The sequence below is a fragment of the Oreochromis aureus genome, linkage group 9 (assembly GCF_013358895.1).
Source record: "Oreochromis aureus strain Israel breed Guangdong linkage group 9, ZZ_aureus, whole genome shotgun sequence".
Classification (NCBI taxonomy): Eukaryota; Metazoa; Chordata; class Actinopteri; order Cichliformes; family Cichlidae; genus Oreochromis; species Oreochromis aureus.
The window spans coordinates 11,914,925-11,934,536 of NC_052950.1; the positions used below are offsets into that span (position 1 = coordinate 11,914,925).

At 37.2% G+C, this 19,612-nt stretch overlaps 2 protein-coding genes and 1 long non-coding RNA gene across 4 annotated transcripts in view; 1 reads left to right on the top strand and 2 right to left on the bottom strand.

Moving 5' to 3' along the window:
* Positions 1–19,612, bottom strand: part of LOC120441740 (vascular cell adhesion protein 1-like) — a 40,751-nt gene that overhangs the window by 17,263 nt on the left and 3,876 nt on the right. The window lies entirely within an intron of this gene.
* On the bottom strand, positions 4,549–15,926 carry LOC116335093 (sialoadhesin-like). Its single transcript, XM_039617112.1, has 8 exons — positions 15,859–15,926; positions 15,519–15,586; positions 14,706–15,089; positions 14,088–14,393; positions 5,351–5,611; positions 5,097–5,169; positions 4,903–4,942; positions 4,549–4,797 (listed from the first exon to the last, which is right to left on the bottom strand). The coding sequence occupies exons 2-8, from the start codon at positions 15,559–15,561 to the stop codon at positions 4,549–4,551; spliced, it is 1,356 nt and encodes a 451-aa protein (XP_039473046.1). The 5' UTR covers positions 15,562–15,586; positions 15,859–15,926.
* LOC120441743 lies at positions 9,713–12,411 on the top strand. Its single transcript, XR_005614235.1, has 6 exons — positions 9,713–9,939; positions 10,485–10,528; positions 10,665–10,711; positions 11,008–11,052; positions 11,883–11,912; positions 12,344–12,411. It is a non-coding gene; the product is annotated as an uncharacterized LOC120441743 (long non-coding RNA).

Sequence of the window (19,612 nt, forward strand, 5' to 3'; positions counted from 1 at the left end):
GATAACATTATTTGAACATTACCTAATAAGACTGATTCAGGACAGACAATTAGTTATGTTAAACTTTCTTAGCAGTCCTTCACAAACAGGGAACAGTCTGTCTATTCTCTCCATCTGTCAGCTGCTGCTGGCTCTTCCTCCTCCTCTTCCTCACACACTGCTGAGTTTGTCCTGGTGGATCATCAGGGGTGCAAAGCCTCACAGATGATGTGCAGCAGTGGGTCCGTCAGTCTGTCCTCACTCTGGACACTTGCAGTTGTCACACATGGAAATCAAATGTGTGATAAGCTGCAGGATTCAAACACAAGTGTAACTTATAAATACATGTTCATACTTTTATTCCACAATCAGAGAGAAAGAAACAGAGAGAGAGTGCAGGACAGACAGACAGGTGACAGTCTCAGGTGTACACACTGCTACAAAACAGCACAAGAGAAGGAGGATTTAGTGTTTGTGTTATTACGAGTGCTAAACACCAAGAGTTCCCAGATGGTGCAGTGGACACATGTGTGACTCCTGTGATTAAAGCATCTTTCTTTCAGCTTAACGAGTGAACCGTCAGCTCGTTCAAACACACGTTAAAGTCCGTTTGGCTCGACACCACCGAACAGAGGCAGCAATATAACCAGGGCTGCACATAAGTGGTCCACAGGTGCACATTCGCTGTCAAAATAAAAGACGCGCACCAGATAAGCAGTTGCGACGCGCATTTGCGTACATAAGATTTTCTGGAGGAGGACGTAGATTTGTTCGGAACTCTTGAAGATGTCGAAGAAGCAAGCCCCATAAGCAATTACTTTGGCGTTCCTCCACCGCAAAAGAAACGCGTATTATCGGAATTTATCGGAATTTTTGGAAATACGCGCTTCTTTTGCACATTAACAGTGCAGTGAATCCTGCTTGTGCCGTGCTATTCAGGAGTGAAAACCGAGCAGCATTCACTGACTTTCAGCTTGTTGTGTTTGTGGATATACGACTGACTTTAATTATCCATAAAATCATCACATTCTCTGTAAGATTAAGGTCGACTATGGAACGGCGTATATTTTAAAGACTTTAATACCAAGTTAACGCTGAAAGTACAAACATCCCTAATGTCACATAACTTTGCCGACATGTGGCCAACAGTAATGTTTTAATGTTCTTCATTATTAAACATTTGCACATAAATAAGTGACATAATATTCAGTACTTTTAAAAGTTTACTCTTTGGCCGCTCCGCTTCAGCTGTATTTTTCGGCAAAATTATCCACACCCACCGCCGCGCTATGAAGTCTGGGATATGTTGGGCCATGAAGTCTACACCGCCACATCCTTAAAATCTGAGGAAATGAAGGACTCATTTGAGGGACGCATTTCGAGCAGCCTTTGAATTGGGACAGCCTTCGTCACGTCACTGTGACGTAATCGGCCTTAAAATGCGGCAGACCCTGAATTGGGATACAGCCAGTATCTAACACAGCCACAACAGGTGGCTGAAGAATTTAAGAAAACTGTGTGTATCTGCAAGGGGAAGCAGTGATAACAGAAGCTCGTTTATATGTCATATATTCTTATCATAATACTGAACCTTTCTGTAAAATATAAACTAGATATTATTAAGATTGCTTGAGCGAGCCAGAAGGCAGTAAAAAAGGTTGTTGGGGTTTTTTGGGGGGGTGATTCTCTAACTTCCTGCTGTATGTGTTTTATGTTTCACATAAAAAACACTCTTTGCATTCTTATATCTGCCTCCAGAATCATCTCAGTTCATACAGTAAGTATGTATACTGTATGAAGCCTAAAAATACAGTGCTAACTTTCTTGTGACCAAATTCATTCAACTAATCAGTAGAGTATTTTTTATTTTCCCCATTCACTAAGATCTACATCTTTTGCATATCTTATAAACAAAAATGCATGTACTTGTGAAGTTTATGCCCTGCATACATTTAATGAATGTAAAATGATATAAATACACTGCTCAAAAAAATACAGGGAGTGCAGAATTATTAGGCAAGTTGTATTTTTGAGGAATAATTTTATTATTGAACAACAACCATGTTCTCAATGAACCCAAAAAACTCATTAATATCAAAGCTGAATGTTTTTGGAAGTAGTTTTTAGTTTGTTTTTAGTTTTAGCTATTTTAGGGGGATATCTGTGTGTGCAGGTGACTATTACTGTGCATAATTATTAGGCAACTTAACAAAAACAAATATATACCCATTTCAATTATTTATTTTACCAGTGAAACCAATATAACATCTCCACATTCACAAATATACATTTCTGACATTCAAAACAAAACCAAAACAAATCAGCGACCAATATAGCCACCTTTCTTGCAAGGACACTCAAAAGCCTGCCATCCATGGATTCTGTCAGTGTTTTGATCTGTTCACCATCAACATTGCGTGCAGCAGCAACCACAGCCTCCCAGACACTGTTCAGAGAGGTGTACTGTTTTCCCTCCTTGTAAATCTCACATTTGATGATGGACCACAGGTTCTCAATGGGGTTCAGATCAGGTGAACAAGGAGGCCATGTCATTAGTTTTTCTTCTTTATACCCTTTCTTGCCAGCCACGCTGTGGAGTACTTGGACGCTGCGTGTGATGGAGCATTGTCCTGCATGAAAATCATGTTTTTCTTGAAGGATGCAGACTTCTTCCTGTACCACTGCTTGAAGAAGGTGTCTTCCAGAAACTGGCAGTAGGACTGGGAGTTGAGCTTGACTCCATCCTCAACCCGAAAAGGCCCCCACAAGCTCATCTTTGATGATACCAGCCCAAACCAGTACTCCACCTCCACCTTGCTGGCGCCTGAGTCGGACTGGAGCTCTGCCCTTTACCAATCCAGCCACGGGCCCATCCATCTGGCCCATCAAGACTCACTCTCATTTCATCAGTCCATAAAACCTTAGAAAAATCAGTCTTGAGATATTTCTTGGCCCAGTCTTGATGTTTCAGCTTGTGTGTCTTGTTCAGTGGTGGTCGCCTCTTTCAGCCTTTCTTACCTCGGCCATGTCTCTGAGTATTGCACACCTTGTGCTTTTGGGCACTCCAGTGATGTTGCAGCTCTGAAATATGGCCAAACTGGTGGCAAGTGGCATCTTGGCAGCTGCACGCTTGACTTTTCTCAGTTCATGGGCAGTTATTTTGCGCCTTGGTTTTTCCACACGCTTCTTGCGACCCTGTTGACTATTTTGAATGAAACGCTTGATTGTTTGATGATCACGCTTCAGAAGCTTTGCAATTTTAAGACTGCTGCATCCCTCTGCAAGATATCTCACTATTTTGGACTTTTCTGAGCCTGTCAAGTCCTTCTTTTGACCCATTTTGCCAAAGGAAAGGAAGTTGCCTAATAATTATGCACACCTGATATAGGGTGTTGATGTCATTAGACCACACCCCTTCTCATTACAGAGATGCACATCACCTAATATGCTTAATTGGTAGTAGGCTTTCGAGCCTATACAGCTTGGAGTAAGACAACATGCATGAAGAGGATGATGTGGACAAAATACTCATTTGCCTAATAATTCTGCACTCCCTGTATGTGAATGCTGTCCATAGATAAAAGTAATATATTTACAGTACATTGCCAAAAGTATTTACTCATCCATCCAAATCATTGAATTCTGGTGTTCTAATCACTTTCATGGCCAGTTGTCAGTGGATGTTGACGCACATGGTGCACAGAGGTTGCTGACTCTGAGTCAATTACTATGGGTCCCCAGGCTTCACTTGGCCTTCAGATTAGCTCAAGAACCGTTTGTAGAGAACTTGATGGAATGGGTTTCCATGGCTGAGCAGCTGCATCCAAGCCTTACATCTCCAAGCACAAAGGAAAGTGTCAAATGCAGTGGTGTAATGCATGCCACCACTGGACTGTAGAGCAGTGTAAACACTTTAGCAGTGTAAACACATCACTGGAGTGACAAATCACGCTTCTCTGGCAATCCAGTGGACTTGTATGCATTTGGTGGTTGCCATGTCTGACTGCATTGTGTCAAGTGTAAAGCTTGATGGAGGGGGGTTATGGCGTGGGATTGTTTTTCAGGAGTTGAACTCAATCCCTTAGTTTCAGTGGAAAGAAATCTTAATACTTAAGTATACCAAGACATTTTGGAGAATTTAATGCTCCCAACTTTCTGGGAACAGTTTGGAGCTAGTCCCTTCCTGTTCCAATATGGCTGTGCACCAGTGCACAAAGCAAGATCCATAAAGCCATGGATGAGTTAGTTTGGTGTGGAAGAACTCGACTGGACTGCACAGAGTCCTGACCTCAACCTGACAGAACATCTTTGGGATGAATTAGAGTGGAGACCGGAAGCCATAGTTCTTATAGTTGTAAAGGCTGGGCCAACATCATATTAAACTGTATTGATTAAGAATGGGATGCCCCCCAGGAAATCAAAATCTGAAAACTGCCTTATTATACAGGAGGGGGAATAGAAAAAAAGGGCATTATTTTCACTGAACTGTTTGGCAGTGACAATGACACATTTTCATGTATATGTTCCACATTTATTTTTTACTCTCCATAGGTTGTAAAGAAATAGCTCTTATTTTTTCTTCACCTCAGTGTAGAGTTCCTCTTGGCCATGAGCTCTCTGTGTTAAGCTGTTTACTGGCTTGTTGACTTTCACCTGTGCGTACACCGTATCCTGCTGCTGTCCTCTGTCCTGCACTGACTCAGAGGATTCTTCAAATCCCAGCTTAGAGAAGCTGATCTCTCCATAATGGATGTTTTCTTCCTCTTTTTCTGTGTTATTTGCTGGCCCTTCAACGACCCGCTCTTCATGTGGTTGAATCTATAAAATAAGCAAAGTAATATCTGTGATGTAGACCATGTGACTAGGTGGTAGTTTACAATCATGTAAACAGCTGAAATACAGAGAAGTTCAGTATTGTCTTACCTGAGTCTGTTGTTGAGTTCGACGCATTGACTTTGACCACCTGGACGACATGAGAAGCAATAAAATTATATCTGTTTATGTTGAATATATGTGTGAGTAGATCTCAGCTTGATGGAAAAAAACACACATTTTAAAGTGCAGCTAAAATATCACCGTTAAACATCATGTCTTCTAATGTGATGTGTGATACTTGCCAAAGAAAGATTATCAAACAAATGAGTAAGATGATCCCAGAGATTCCTCCAAGAAGTAGGACCAGTGTGGACTCTGTGTGAGTCAAACAATATACAATAATGTGGACTTAAAGATACGCTTGCAAAACCTTTTTTTACATTGTTGTTAAGTTTCAGTGTAGCAATGAAATTAATAGATCAACAAGGAAATCTTCAAAGACAATTGAAAAATGGAAGAAAAGAAAGACTTCAGTGTCTTCAGCCTTTATCTTTACCTGCAACAGTCACATGAATCTCTGCTGATGTCTGATTACCCAGATCATTAGTGGTCACACAGTAATAAACTCCTCCATCTGTTACACTGAAGCTGTAAATCTCTCCTTCAGATACTTTCACAGCTCCATCTCTGCTCTTCTTGAACCAGGTGAAGTTGCTGACTGGAGGTTTGGCTCTGCTGGAGCAGGTCAGCTTCACCCAGCTGCCTGCTGACACCAAACCTGATGGACTGATGGATGCTGAGGTGTCTTTAGGAGCATCTGGAGAAAAAAAGAATATCCCATAGATCAAACTCTGACTGTCAGTAGTCAAAGATGATCAGTGTGCTCACAAGCATTATGATTCCCACAGTCTTCACTATAGTGTAGACACCAACCAGTTTTCTGTAATGCAAAAAGATTCTTGCATTACAGAAACGTCTGTAAGGTTTAAAAGCTGAATAACTGCACTGTGAAGGATGAAGTACAATCCTGATTTTTATAAAATAAAATTAAGTGTCTTATAAAGCAAACTTCTTTTCCTCCTCTCTCATAAAGTATATCACAAAGATACCCATACGGTAAAAAAATACATTTTTCCTGGCCAAAATATATTTCAAATATATGGTAAATATATTTTGTATTTGTGATGCTCCACAAAAATATATTTTTGAAATTGAAAATATATTTCTTTCAAACCAAAATACATTTCAAAACATATTTTAGGGTGAAGAAAATACATTTCCAACCTTACAGTAGAATGTATATCAAAGTATCCTTTATTTAAAATGTATTTAGTGCAATAATGATTATAATGATAATAATACTAACATGCTTTATGCACATCTGCAAAAAACAGTTGGATTCAAACAAAACAGAGTCAAAGGTCTAGCAAGAATTAGGTTGTTTATTCATTTGCTTACAGTATTTCACATTACACAATATCTCACTATAATGTAGCGTTCATTGACTTTGAAATTATCTGTCAGTGATACAGTAAACAAGATACAACAACTGCTATGTACACTTTAGTTTTTGACAATATATACAATATAGTACTTAAAGGAACACACTCTACTTTTTTTGGAAATAGGCTCATTCTCCATCTCCCTCAGAGTTAAAAATGCAGCGTCTTCTTTCTAGATCCGTACGTTAATAGGACTCTGGAGCGTGATCTTACGGGATGGGGCGTAGCCAGGATTTTTGGTTGAGGTGCCATATTAGCAGGCCAAACAAATGCTTGCTGTGTGGTCGGTTGTAATGTTAGATTGCACTACCGGCAAAGGAATAAGCTTGAAAACAGGCTCTCTTTTCATTGTTTCCTCACCTGGAAGCATCATGAGGGAGCTTATGTGTTGGATGTTACCAAAAGAAGGCGTCTAGCCTGGATAGCAGCTGCGAGACAAGCTGATATTCAGTTCTCTACCATCCACAGATATCTGTTGGTGTGCTTCAGTATTTTCATTCAGGTAAGTTCTAAATAAGTTCATATTATTCTTTATAGCCTGTTAGTTTTATTTTCAATGCGCTCTAAGATCATAGCACAAACTTAGAACAAACATGCAGAACTACCTTCTATTTATAGAGTTGCTAATTATTTGGCATTATTGCAGCAAACCAGCCTATGAAATGAAAGAAACAAATCCTGCACATGGGGCACTACGAAATCCCTGCTTCAAACTACATGCTACATACCACCATACCAATCAGATTACTTCTTCCATGTGTGGGTAAAAAGGTGACCCTCCTGGATAAGATGGCAAAGGTTTGCTGCGTTTTGGTGAACATGTGCCCCAGTGTGGTAGTAAAACCAGGGAAAAATGCTCTTGTTAAATACTCTTAAGTCTTGTGCTGTTTATGTAGTGATAAGTTTTCAAAAGAGACAGTAAATTACAGAATGGTAGTAGTGGGTGATATTATTTAAATGCTGTCATGATTTTATGTGAACATTTTGTCATTTGTAAACTATACATGACATTGATTCTACATGGTAACTGATTTGATGTTCTACAAAGTGCTTTTAGTTAAAAATAGGCAAACATTTCTTTGTTTCTTTATTCAACTTTTGAACAGTGGTACTTAGTAAGTACATATTCAGTAAATGCAAATTATTTACATGGCCCCCTATATTAAAACATTATGGGTTATTCAGAACAGAACTATGCTTGGAAAAATATTGTCCCATCAGTTGATCCAACTCCTCCACAGTAGCAGGTGGAACTTTTCTTTTCTGAGGACGGCTTCTTTTACCTGTCACAACGAATGGTCTGTTTATGTTTTGATCAAGAACCTTTTTTGGGGCAGCTGAAGAGGAGAAGTCTATCTTATGGCCAACCTCTGGCTGTATCTTGGTCATATTACCAGGCAAAACCCAGTATGCAGGTTCATCTGTAAAAGTCCTTGTGCCACAGATCAACACTGTTGCTTCTACATTAAACAGAAGAGCAGCGACATGGCTGCAGGTCTCCACGACTCCGGCCATACAGGTGCAGTGGGCGGCTTCAACCTTCCCTGTGATGCTCACAATGACCTGTGGCTGCAATGCTGCAATTCAGTCTTTAAGAGTGCAGTACCTGAAACACACACAGACAAAGTTCATTTAAAGACAAGAGCTTTAATAAGCCAAGGCCGACACAAATGTGTTTTATCTACTTTCAAATCCATTTATCATAAATGTTACAAATAAAGTGTTTTTATGTATCCATGTATAGAACACTGCATCTTTCTAAATCTGCCTGTTTCTTTTTAGAAACCTATCAGCAAAAAATGAACCTAAAGTATGTAATGCAAGGATGTAATCACTTTCAAGAGGGAGAAAACATAATGTTTAACTTTAAGTGACAATTATGGACACCTAATATGATAAGGAGATTCTGCAGGTCATTAATCAATGTATAAAACTAAAACAGAATGTATTTTTAGTGACACAGGACACAAACAAGGAAGCAAGATGTGTAATTAGGATTATTTATAATAAATATGAATTAATTAGGGCAATTTCTTTAACCATAAAGAATAACTAAATCCTATAGGACAATATCACATCAGTGCACTGAACTCACTATGTTATCCCTCTAACAGAGCCTCTACATGTTCTCACTGTAATTTCCCCCTCATGAATGAATTTATGCTTGCACTAATCTGAATGTTCGGGGGGAATCAAACGCATTTTACTCGCAGTACTCAAGCTGACTTACCTTTGCTTGAATGACGGCGTACGTGGAGGCTTAAAAATAGCCAAATCTTGTACCCAGTCCTTGGTGAATTGGATGTGCGCCTCCAGAGATTTATAATTGCGAAATTGGTGCGCCGTGTATGCGCTAACTCCACAAACAAGGTTCCAGAGTAGATCATGCTAAGTCAATAGCGGTTTGGTCTTCAGGGTTTCTACTCCATGGCTATATTTCATACGGGTCCACATTTCAACAATCAAGTACCGTCTCTTTGCATCTGGACACAATCTGTCTCGATACCGTCATTTTCTTTTGAGCTACGTTTCAGAATGGTTCGTAGCAATCTTGTTTTGATTCGTGACCAGCCAAGATGGTGCTGCGCTCCCACAATGCATTGCGGCATTACGTCAACTCCAAAGCCCTTTGCGTGCAGGAGAGTATGCGCATGCGCATTGCCATGGTGGTTTAAAAAATAAAGACATAATGAAAAGTAATTAATAAAAATTAAATATTTAAACATTCCCACAAATGTGCAATGAACGTGCACAAACACTGTTTATTAGTAGTTGCTGTTTCTTTCTTTGTTCCTTTTTTTTTTTTGAAAAATAACGACGTCTCTGAGGCGCGAATTCCGACCAGTGTTGCCAACTTAGCGACTTTGTCGCTATATTTAGCGAGTTTTCAGACCCCCTAGCGACTTTTTTTCTTAAAAAAGTCGCTAAAAAAAGACGTGAAAGCACGTATCGCTTTTACTCTCAACAAGCAGCGGGTGCTGTAACACAGTCAGTTCTTCTTTTACTCTTTTACTCATATGCTGTTTTGTAGATCACAAGGTTTAAAACTACTTATAAACACACACACACAAAGTAACTCCACCAGAGTGCCTATTTCGGATCACTTTTGCCAGTCCAAGCCCGGGTGAAGGAGCAGGGTTGGAATTGTGACATTAAAAAAAACAATAATTGCTAAAAGAAATTTAATTTGTAGTTCTAAATAAACTCTAAATGCATTTAGGACGTTTTTTACTCACTTTATGTCTCTTCCACGATGTTATTTCTCTCTCCAACAACATAGGTTACAATTATATTAGCATGACCAATTATGCAAATTAGGTGATGACGTCATTTGGCGACTTCTAGCGACTTTTAGGACAACCAATAGCGATTTTCCTTACTGAGGAGTTGGCAACACTGATTCCGACAGTGAGAGGAACGGCCGGATACGGGAGACGGGAAGAAACAAGCCGATTATGTTCGCGTTAATTAGGTGGTTGGAAGATGTAAAATTCTCAATTCTGCCAGCTGAACATATACGAGATTTTAATGAGGATGAATAATTAGCCGGCATGGAGGAAACGGACCTTTATTTGGTGGAGTGGCGACAAGAAGCCAAAAGGCGGGTGGCCGGTCTATGAAGCCTCCATCATCAAGCTAGCAGGTGCCTTTTCTCATATAATATTACTTTAATCTCGCTTATTTGGCACGGAAGCGTAGAGCTGCCACCCAGGCAAAAGAGAAATATAAGTATATCACGTTATAACGTGAAAGGTTTATCGTTCTAACAATATACTATCATGTTAGTACAATATACTTTTCATGTTTGAACAACATGTTTGAACAACATTGTACGAACAATGTACATAATTATCACGTCCGTACAATATTGTGCGAACGTGATAATTATGTATATTGTAATAACGTGATATTATATTATACAAACATGAAAAGCATAATGTTAGAACAATAAACATTTCATGTTATAACGTGATATAGCTCTATTTTTCTTTTGCCTGGGTGGCAGCTCCACGCTTCCATAATTTGGTAATCAAAATATGTAACTTAATTAATTATATTGTGACGTACTTTTGCCTTTTCTTATTATTCTGCCTTCTCAGAAAGGGAAAAAAATACAAATAAAACTGTTTACACTTGTTATATACAATAACTATCAAAACCTATTCACATTTAATTTGGCTTTCACAGAAATCCCACCTCTCCTTCTGGCTACAGAGCACTTACTTACCAAGGTTAGAAACAAAGCACAGTTATGCTTTATTAATGTTCGCTAATTACAATGTTCCACATTTCCTTGCTTTTAAGTCATTTTAGGCTTTTTAGAGTTTTTGGTTTTTTAGCAGTAATGTTTCTGCCTATTTATTTCAGCCCATGAAATCGAATGCAGATCTTCCTGATGTCAGATTTACATAAATGTAGGTAATTTTGTTTGTCATTGTCATTAATGTTGTTGCTGTTGTTGTTTTTGTGCAGTTTGCAATCATATAAACCTAGCAAGCATCAGTCAGCACAGTGACTAACCTAAACTGATTCTTGCTTTATTCACATATATTATATGTAATTAAATATACCTGCACATTGTACCTAGGGTTGCAGCCACTTGGCCCCACCCCATTGTTGTGACAGCCCTGATTGTACTTATACACTGCATCTGCCACATTAATGTATTTTTAAGTGATTTGTTTGTAATACATGAATTTGTTTCTTACAGATGTCAAAGTCTCAACCTCATGCTGCCCTCCCCCATCCTCTTAAAGTAAGTATTTGTTGTTGTAGTTTTTATGCAGTGTCTGTGTCACATGCTAATCATAATTATTGAAATAACTGTTTTCTAACAGATTTTCCAAAACACTAGTTATGTTTGTTGTCATTCAGACTAATACTACTGCTTAGACATTGCTTAGTGGTCATGCATGTTTGACAAACTTGTTATGATACCAAAACAGTAGGCCTGTCACAATAATCGATATATCGACTTAACACACAATACATGTACATGACCTCAATAATTGTTAATGATGCAATTTATCTGCCATTATATTTACAAAAATAAAATATAATAATAACAACACAATAACATTAAGTAACATTGTTTTCTATTTGCTAGACAATTTACTATTTATTCAAGTTTTTATGGTATCTAATATTTTGATACCTAATTTCCATGATCTAAATATTTTTAGAATTAGATGTTGGTTTGTCAATTGAAAGTGTGTAGATCTGACATTATTATGGTGTTATATTATGATTATACATTCAAAGACATAAAATGGTCTTAAAATGACAATGACATTACTTGTCGCAATTGTTTATTGGTCAATATACCGAGTTGTTATCGTAACAGGCCTTCAAAACAGACGTTTTTTGTGATTGATAAATTCAAAAAATAAATACATTTAATTTCTCTGAGATTCTCTAATATTCAGTTACAGTTCACAACACAGCTACCTGTACATGCAGTATTATACTGTAAATATAAATCTCTGCATTTAGCATCCCACTAGAACAGTTACTGCGTCTTTTTTTTTTTTTTCTTTTTTACAAATACCTGTACTATTACTAACACATTTACTGTTTTACTTTTAGCCTGTGGATACAAATGCAGATTTCCTTAATGTAAGTTGTGCATTTTAATTACATCATGTTATTTTTATTATTATTTATTTATTTATTTATTTTATTTTACATTCAAATATGATTGCTAGTAGGTAAAGAATAGTTCACCTATAATTGATATTCCCAGTGAATTTCTCACCTCTGATTGAATGCCTTTGTTTGTTTGCCTTTTTTGACTATAACAAAACAGGATATATATGGTGAATTTATATGCATAGATACAGTCGTAGTGCTTGACACATGCACACAGCAGTAGATGTACTAAAAAGGAAATAATTACAATCATGATGTTGATTGCTGATGTCAGTATATATATTTTAGGGGAATGTTTTGTTTTTCACCCAAAATGAACTATATTGCTTCGGAAGAGATTTATTACTCTGCCTGACTCTTATATATTGTTCTGTTTTTGTTTGTTTTGTTGTTTTCAGGTTCAATGGTGCGTGTTCTTCTAATGGCCGCCTTCCCACTGGAGGTTTTGATCCACAGCAATTTAAAAGGTAAACAGCGTTGAAAGTCAGTTCAAATGGTTAGCTAATAGTATTCTAAAAAGCCTACAACTCTGTCACCAGTTTCTTTACCAAAAGTACCCATAAAAGTATCTCTCAATAGCATATCATTGTAGCTCAAATGTTTAGTTGTACAAATGTCAGATTTTGGAAATCTAAAACTAGTCAAACGCTCAAATGTTCATGCTTTTATAGGAGGACAGATCAAAAGCGGACATCGTCATGAGTGAAGAACTGCCCTTCATAAGGACACTATGACAGCCATATATAGTAAGTGAAGACTTTCTGTCTATCTAAAATTGCATACAGCACAAGTAACTTACTTTGCAACCATTAAAATAGGTTGTAAAGTAAGTTACCAATACTAAATAGGTGATGATGCATTGTAGTGGTTGGTCTCAGACAAAGAAGGTCAACAGATTTATGAATGCTGGAGGGTAAGGAGAGACAACCAAAAGGGGTGTTAGCATTACTGTAATGTGAACTGGATAGACTTTCCATCTAGGAAAAAAGGGGTAAAATTATGCGTAAAATATATCTGTATTAATATCTGTATCTATATAAACAGAAATATCTGTTTGCTAAATAAAGCCAGCTAACATAAATCATATTTTTATTTTAACTCTGATAAAAGTAATAGAACTGTGACTTTTGTTTGTTACAGTGGCGGTAAGGAAGAGGTTTCCCAATGTGTCCAGAAGGGCTTTGAGGATTGGAGTGAAAGCTGGGGGAACTGAGACTGCTGGAAAAGGAAAAGAAATTACATTTAAAGTATGTTGACTTATGTTCATACAGTCACACACACATATACACATACACACACACATATGTGTACATATATATATATATACACACACATATATATATATGTGTGTGTGTTTTTTTAGAATGTTTAAGTATGTAATGAGAATAAAATTATAAAATGAATATTCCTTGCTTGGTTGATATGCTATATGTATGTTTTAAACATCAAATAAAGATTTCTTTCAGCTGTTACATGTGAATGTGTTTTCTTAGAAATATATGAAGGGTTAAATTTATATATTTTTGAATGATTTTAAATAAGTTTAAATTGTATTTTGAAATATATTTTATAAATATATTTCACATTTCAAAATATATTATAAATATATTTTTTAAATATATTTTAAAATACATTTTGAAATATATTTCAAAATATACTAAAAATGGCCAAAAAATATATGTGCTAAAATATATTTCAAAATATATAAATATATTTTAAAATATATTTTTTTATCGTATGGGTAACTAGAAAAAAAAAAAGAAAAATGCAATTTTTAAAATAACTGATGATGAACTTTACCTCCAACAGTCACGTTAATCTCTGCTGTCTGATTACCCAGATCATTAGTGGCCACACAGTAATAAACTCCTCCATCTGTTACATTGAAGCTGTAAATCTCTCCTTCAGATACTTTCACAGCTCCATCTCTGCTCTTCTTGAACCAGGTGAAGCTGCTGACTGGAGGTTTGGCTCTGCTGGAGCAGTTCAGGTTCACCCAGCTGCCTGCTGGAACCAAACCTGATGAACTGATGGACGCTGAGGTGTCTTTAGGAGCAACTGGAGAAAAAAAAAGAAATAAATATCCCATAAATCATGTTGTCCTATAGGATTCAGTTCAGCAACAAACTCTGATTGTCTTACATGAAACACTGAGAGTCTCTTCTGTCTCTGCTGTCTTGGTGTCTTTTCCTTGGTTCACAGGATATCTGGCAGAGCAGCTGATCTTCTTTCCATCATGTGTGTCTGACAGAGTGATGGTCTGCTGGATTTTACTTGTAAAGCTTCCATCTGTGTTTTGCTCTGTTTTGTTGTGAGAGTCTTGTGTGAGATTCCAGGTGAGTTGAGGAGGGGAGTGTGGACAAGGAGTGAGAGCTGAGCAGGTTATAGTGACAGACTCCTTCTCCTTCAGATCACCTGGGATTGTAATATTGGGCCTCCAAGGACAATCTGTAGTTTCACATACATATTCATTATAAAATCACATTGAAATTTGTATCATTGATTAAAATCTGTAAATCTGTTCTGATTTCATACTTAAATTTACAAATGCAATCACGTCCTTAAAATAACTGCAGAGCAGAAATTATAATAAGACACAATCTCCTGAGTATCATGCTGGGACAATCATTACGACTGTCATACAAAATTTGCTCAACAGGTATTCATTATAATCAAACAACAGATCAAAGTCCTGAATATAAGTTTATTAATAGGTAAGACAAAATAATGAAAATTAAAAAAAACGAAAAACACTATTACCTCTGACTGTTATTTGAAGAGAATCACAAGCAGCTGTCGCCTTGAATGTTTCACTCTCTACTCTGAAGAAGTATGTGTCTGTGTAGTTTGTGGTTAAATTAGAAAACAGAGTGGTGCAGTCTCTCTGACTCAGGTTCCCAGTAATACTCATTGGATAGTTGCTAACTGCTCCACTACTGTTGAAGATCACATTGTTTGGATAAATGCCAAATCTAGAATTATTTTTAATCCACACTCCAAAGGTTTTTTTTGTGTTGTTAAACTTCTGTTCTTCTTTGGGTCTGAAGCTACATGGGATTTGCAAACAAGATGCACTCAGTGCTTCCAGCTTCTTTGGTGCAGTTATGGAGAGTGCTGCTTCATCAGGACAACCAGCCAAAGCAGCTGTAAATACAATTTAATTATTAATCAATTCACACATTAATTTTAGTTAACTACATGTTTTTTTTCTATGCCTGAGCAAAACGTGTATTCTCTACAATTTAGTTAGTGAGATAGTATTTTTGTATGTGAATATTTTCTTGTAAAATTAAATATTTAGCTGATAATCCAGCCATAACAGGAACATTTCAGCCACCATCTGCTGTTTGGATGTAAGATGAAAATAATAATAATAATAATAATCAGAGTTTCAAAAACTGTCTATTGTAATGCTTGAAAGTGCCAACAAACATTTTTGTTCCTCTGTTGTTAACAGTTTCTACATAAAATATATAAATTTAAAGTCAGAACAAAAAGTAAGTCTTTGTTATTAAATGAAGTTCACGATGTAAAATAACTCTAATAATGACTTTGAAATACTGAAATACTCACCTGAAACAAACAGGACAATCAGTAACATGCTGACTGTCTCCATGTTCACAGACAAACTACTCTACTGCCTGGATTTTAAAAAAGAAAAGAAATCATTTCACGTATGGAGCTGTAACACTGTACTTAAAATTTTTTGAAGTATTTTCCTTTTGTACATCTCTTGTTTTTTTTTCTTGTAGTTCTTCACTTCAAACTATGTTGAAATATAAAAAAAATGTAACACAAAGCAGTCTATGTAAAACTAGAACATCAGTAAATAAAATTACTTTACATGTACCTGTAAGTGCAGTAAAAGAAAGGTAAAAAGTTACTGAATAAAAGCAATAAAATGTGTCCTTACCAAACAAGCCCAAGTGTTGTCTTATTATTTTACTGTTTTAAAGAATTAGATTAAACCGTGTCACCCAGCCGATGTTAGAAAGAAGGAAGTACAGAAAGAGAACAAGCTGTTTAAGAAGGTGCAATTAAGTCACAAAGCTGCTGTAGGCGTCACTCGATGCCTCTGAGAAAAACTCTTCAGTTCTGCTGATATCCTGTGACAGAGGAAGTCAGACATATTTTTAAAGTCACAATAAGACCTCTTTACTCACTTGAGTTTTTTTTTTCAAGCTTGTACACTTTTACAAAATATATTTATCAACATGAAATAATTCTTGATTACTAGGAATTATATACACATGTAAAGAGAAGAAAACACAAATGATGCTGAAAGAATAAGTAAGATACCAATTTCCTGAAAAGTGATTCGTTTTTTAAATCCACTTTCCTTGTTTCATTAAAAATTCATGTTTATGTTATTAAATACATTTCATATATCCATTTGGTGTAAATATTTAGCTGATATTTACTCTCATCAATCGACACAAAAGACTTTGTTGACCAACTTCCTCAAAATTCAGTCACAGTGAAGTCCCTCTGCCACAAGCACTTACATTTACATTTATCTTGTAGCACATCTGCAGTGACTGCAGCAGCACTAAAATTAATCACAAAGTGTGAGAAAGGGCACAGTAACAGTACAATTTGGTTGTTGAGCAGCAACACCAGGCATTTGTCTTTGACACATGAGTTTAGTTGTGGATAAAAGAATTTTATATCCGAGCTCAATAAATGTTAAGACATTTTTAATTAAGCCATGAATTCAAATATAGATGCTAAAATAATAATTAATATAATATGAGAAATATAAGCTACTAAATCCCACCATCTGATACAGTAAAGTTTATCTAGATACATTAAATGACAAATCATTTCTCTCATTTCTGGTCAAAATGCAAAATGATTATAAACCCATAATCACTTCATTTAGTAAAATTATTTCATAGAATATAAAACAGAATTAGTTTATTCTTCAAAGTCAATTTTTTCCTCGCCCAATTTATTTATTTATTTTTTTAGCATATAACCCTTTTAAAATTATTCTTCAGTTTACATTCTATTCCAGAAATTCAGTAACCAACATATAAACATCATTTGTGCAAAGATTTATGTTTCTGAAGTGAAACAGTGAAAAATGACAGCACTGTCAATACATAAATACCCATGTCAGCTGAGTTAGAACCATTTCAGTTACAACCATTTTAACAACCTCTCTAGTCATAAAAGGGTCATCTCCCCTCACCCTGGCTTAACCCATTTAATGGTCCACCATATACATGCATAGGTGAGCCCATAAATGGCAGGAAGTAAACATTCCTTACTAAATAAGGAAACCAGAATATTTCATGCAATGTGCCTGCAGTTAAACACTATAGATAATAGCTTCCCCCAACATCCTACATGTAGGGATTAACAGAAAAATATCTAATAGTACAGTTCAAGACAAGGTTTACAAATTTTAAGCACGACAATGACAACTTTTAACGAAATCACTCCAACAACCACACATTTACATTGCAATGGGCCTTTTGTGCCGTGCACATAGAGCGTTTAACCGGCCTCTGGCCCTTTAAACTCTGAGGGGCTTTAACTTTGGTTTCTTTTGGCCAATTTGCATGATTGACACCTCTTATTAATCGTTTGACCCAATAGTATCACAGTAATGATGCCAGGTTCACGCTATTCATAGACTATAGCTCCGCCTTCAATACTATCATACCATCCAGACTCGTTATAAAACTCCGTGACCTGAAAATCAACTCCTCCCTGTGCAGCTGGATCCTGGACTTCCTGACAGACAGACCTAAGGTGGTTCGGATCGGCAGCAACACCTCATCCACACTTACATTCAGCACAGGTGCCCCAAAGGGATGTGTGCTCAGCCCCCTGCTGTACACCCTGTTCACCCACGACTGTACAGCAACACACAGCTCCAACACCATTTCTGATGGAGATGAGACGACATACAGGGCAGAGGTGAGAGCCCTGACATCATGGTGCCGTGACAACAACCTGCTGCTTAACGTCAGCAAAACCAAGGAGCTCATCGAGGATTACAGGAGACCGCAGAGAGGAGGCCACACCCCCATCCACATCGAAGGAGCAGAGGTGGAGAGAGTCACCTGCTTCAGATTCCTGGGCATCGACATCAGCGAGGATCTGAGTTGGTCACACCATGTTGGTGTGATCACAAAAGCAGCAAGACAGTAGCTCTTTTTCCTGCGGCGCCTGAGAAGATTCGGCATGAACCCCAGAATACTTACAAACTTCTATTGATGCACCATTGAAAGTATTCTGACTGGCTGCATCACCACCTGGTACGGCAGCTGTAATGCTCTGGACCACAAAGCTCTGCACAGGGTAGTGAGATCAGCAAAGTGCATCACCAGGACTGAACTGCCAGCCATGCCAGATCTCCACAGACAGCGCTGCATGAGGAAGACACAGCGGATCCTCTCTGATCTCAGCCACCCCAGCCACAGACTCTTCACACTCCTGCCATCCGGCAGGCGGTTCAGGAGCATCCAGTCCCGCACTACCAGACACAGAGACGGTTTTTACCCACAAGCCATCAGACTATTGAACTGCTGACATTCCATACACACCACTACACACTCACTACAATTACAGGACTCTGCACACTGTCACTTCAACAAATGCTACTTAAATGCTCACTGCACAACTTTGCACAATCTGCAAATACTCTTGCACAAACTTGTAAATACCAACTTGTCTTAAATGTAAATACCAACTAAATTCTCTAATATTTAATAGTCCTTTTCCTCTCCTTTTTATTGTTATTATTGTTATTGTTATTATTATCATTATTATTATTATTATTATTATTATTATTATCATTATTACTACTACCACTGCTAATTTCTGTTATTTTCTTCTCAATATAATTGCACACTCTCAATATGCTCATGTAAAGCTGAGCAGCACGAGCCAAAGAATTTCATTATGGATAAATGTGGCTACACTGTTTATCTGTACATGACAATAAAACTTGAAACTTGAAACTTGTATTGTAGCCTGTTGTTATCCAACTTTGATTGTAGCTTCCTGTTGTTAATGGCAGATCACTGAACTAACAGGTGCTTTATAGTCATATAATTGAGAAGAAGACCAGCTTCCACCCTGTCTCACATGTTTTACATGTCACGTATGTCATTTGTTTTGCTATTATAGTACAGATACAGCAACTTAAAATGGACAGCAGATCTGTGACAGGCCCCAAGCTGGGCCTTAACCAATCCTTGGCTAGTCTTTTGACTTGATAGTATCGCCTATAGTAACATCACACATTTGTTGTGACACTCACAGTGCAGCTCTCGTGCAACCCACAGCTCTCCCGCAACTTACTTACTTATTCAACCTCACTGATCAGCCAGGAAGCCAAGGACCCACGCATGCACTGGTTTATGACAAAAGAAGTACGCCAGATCTTTCAACTTGTGCAAGAACAAGAGAAGACCTGCATCTGATTTATCATCACATTGTTAAATTAGTATACACAGAGCCACAATGGTCCCACTATTTCTTTTTTTGGTGTTTTTTTTTTGGCCATCTTGGAGTTAGTATGATCTAGGTAATTAGTATGATTGGACCAAAATAAAAGTTTATTCAAGTTCTAATTGTGTAATTATTTTTTGTTATTGTCACATGCTTTGTAATGTTATGCAATAATTCTACTATTTTTAGTCATGCTCAAA

Coding starts and splice junctions, on each gene's coding strand:
- LOC116335093 (XM_039617112.1), bottom strand. CDS start 15,561: ATGGAGACAGTCAGCATGTTACTGATTGTCCTGTTTGTTTCAG. Junction 5,612..14,087: donor AGAGACTCTCAGTGTTTCAT/GTAAGACAATCA, acceptor TTTTTTCTCCAG/ATGCTCCTAAAGACACCTCA. Junction 4,798..4,902: donor GAACTCAACAACAGACTCAG/GTAAGACAATAC, acceptor CTTATTTTATAG/ATTCAACCACATGAAGAGCG.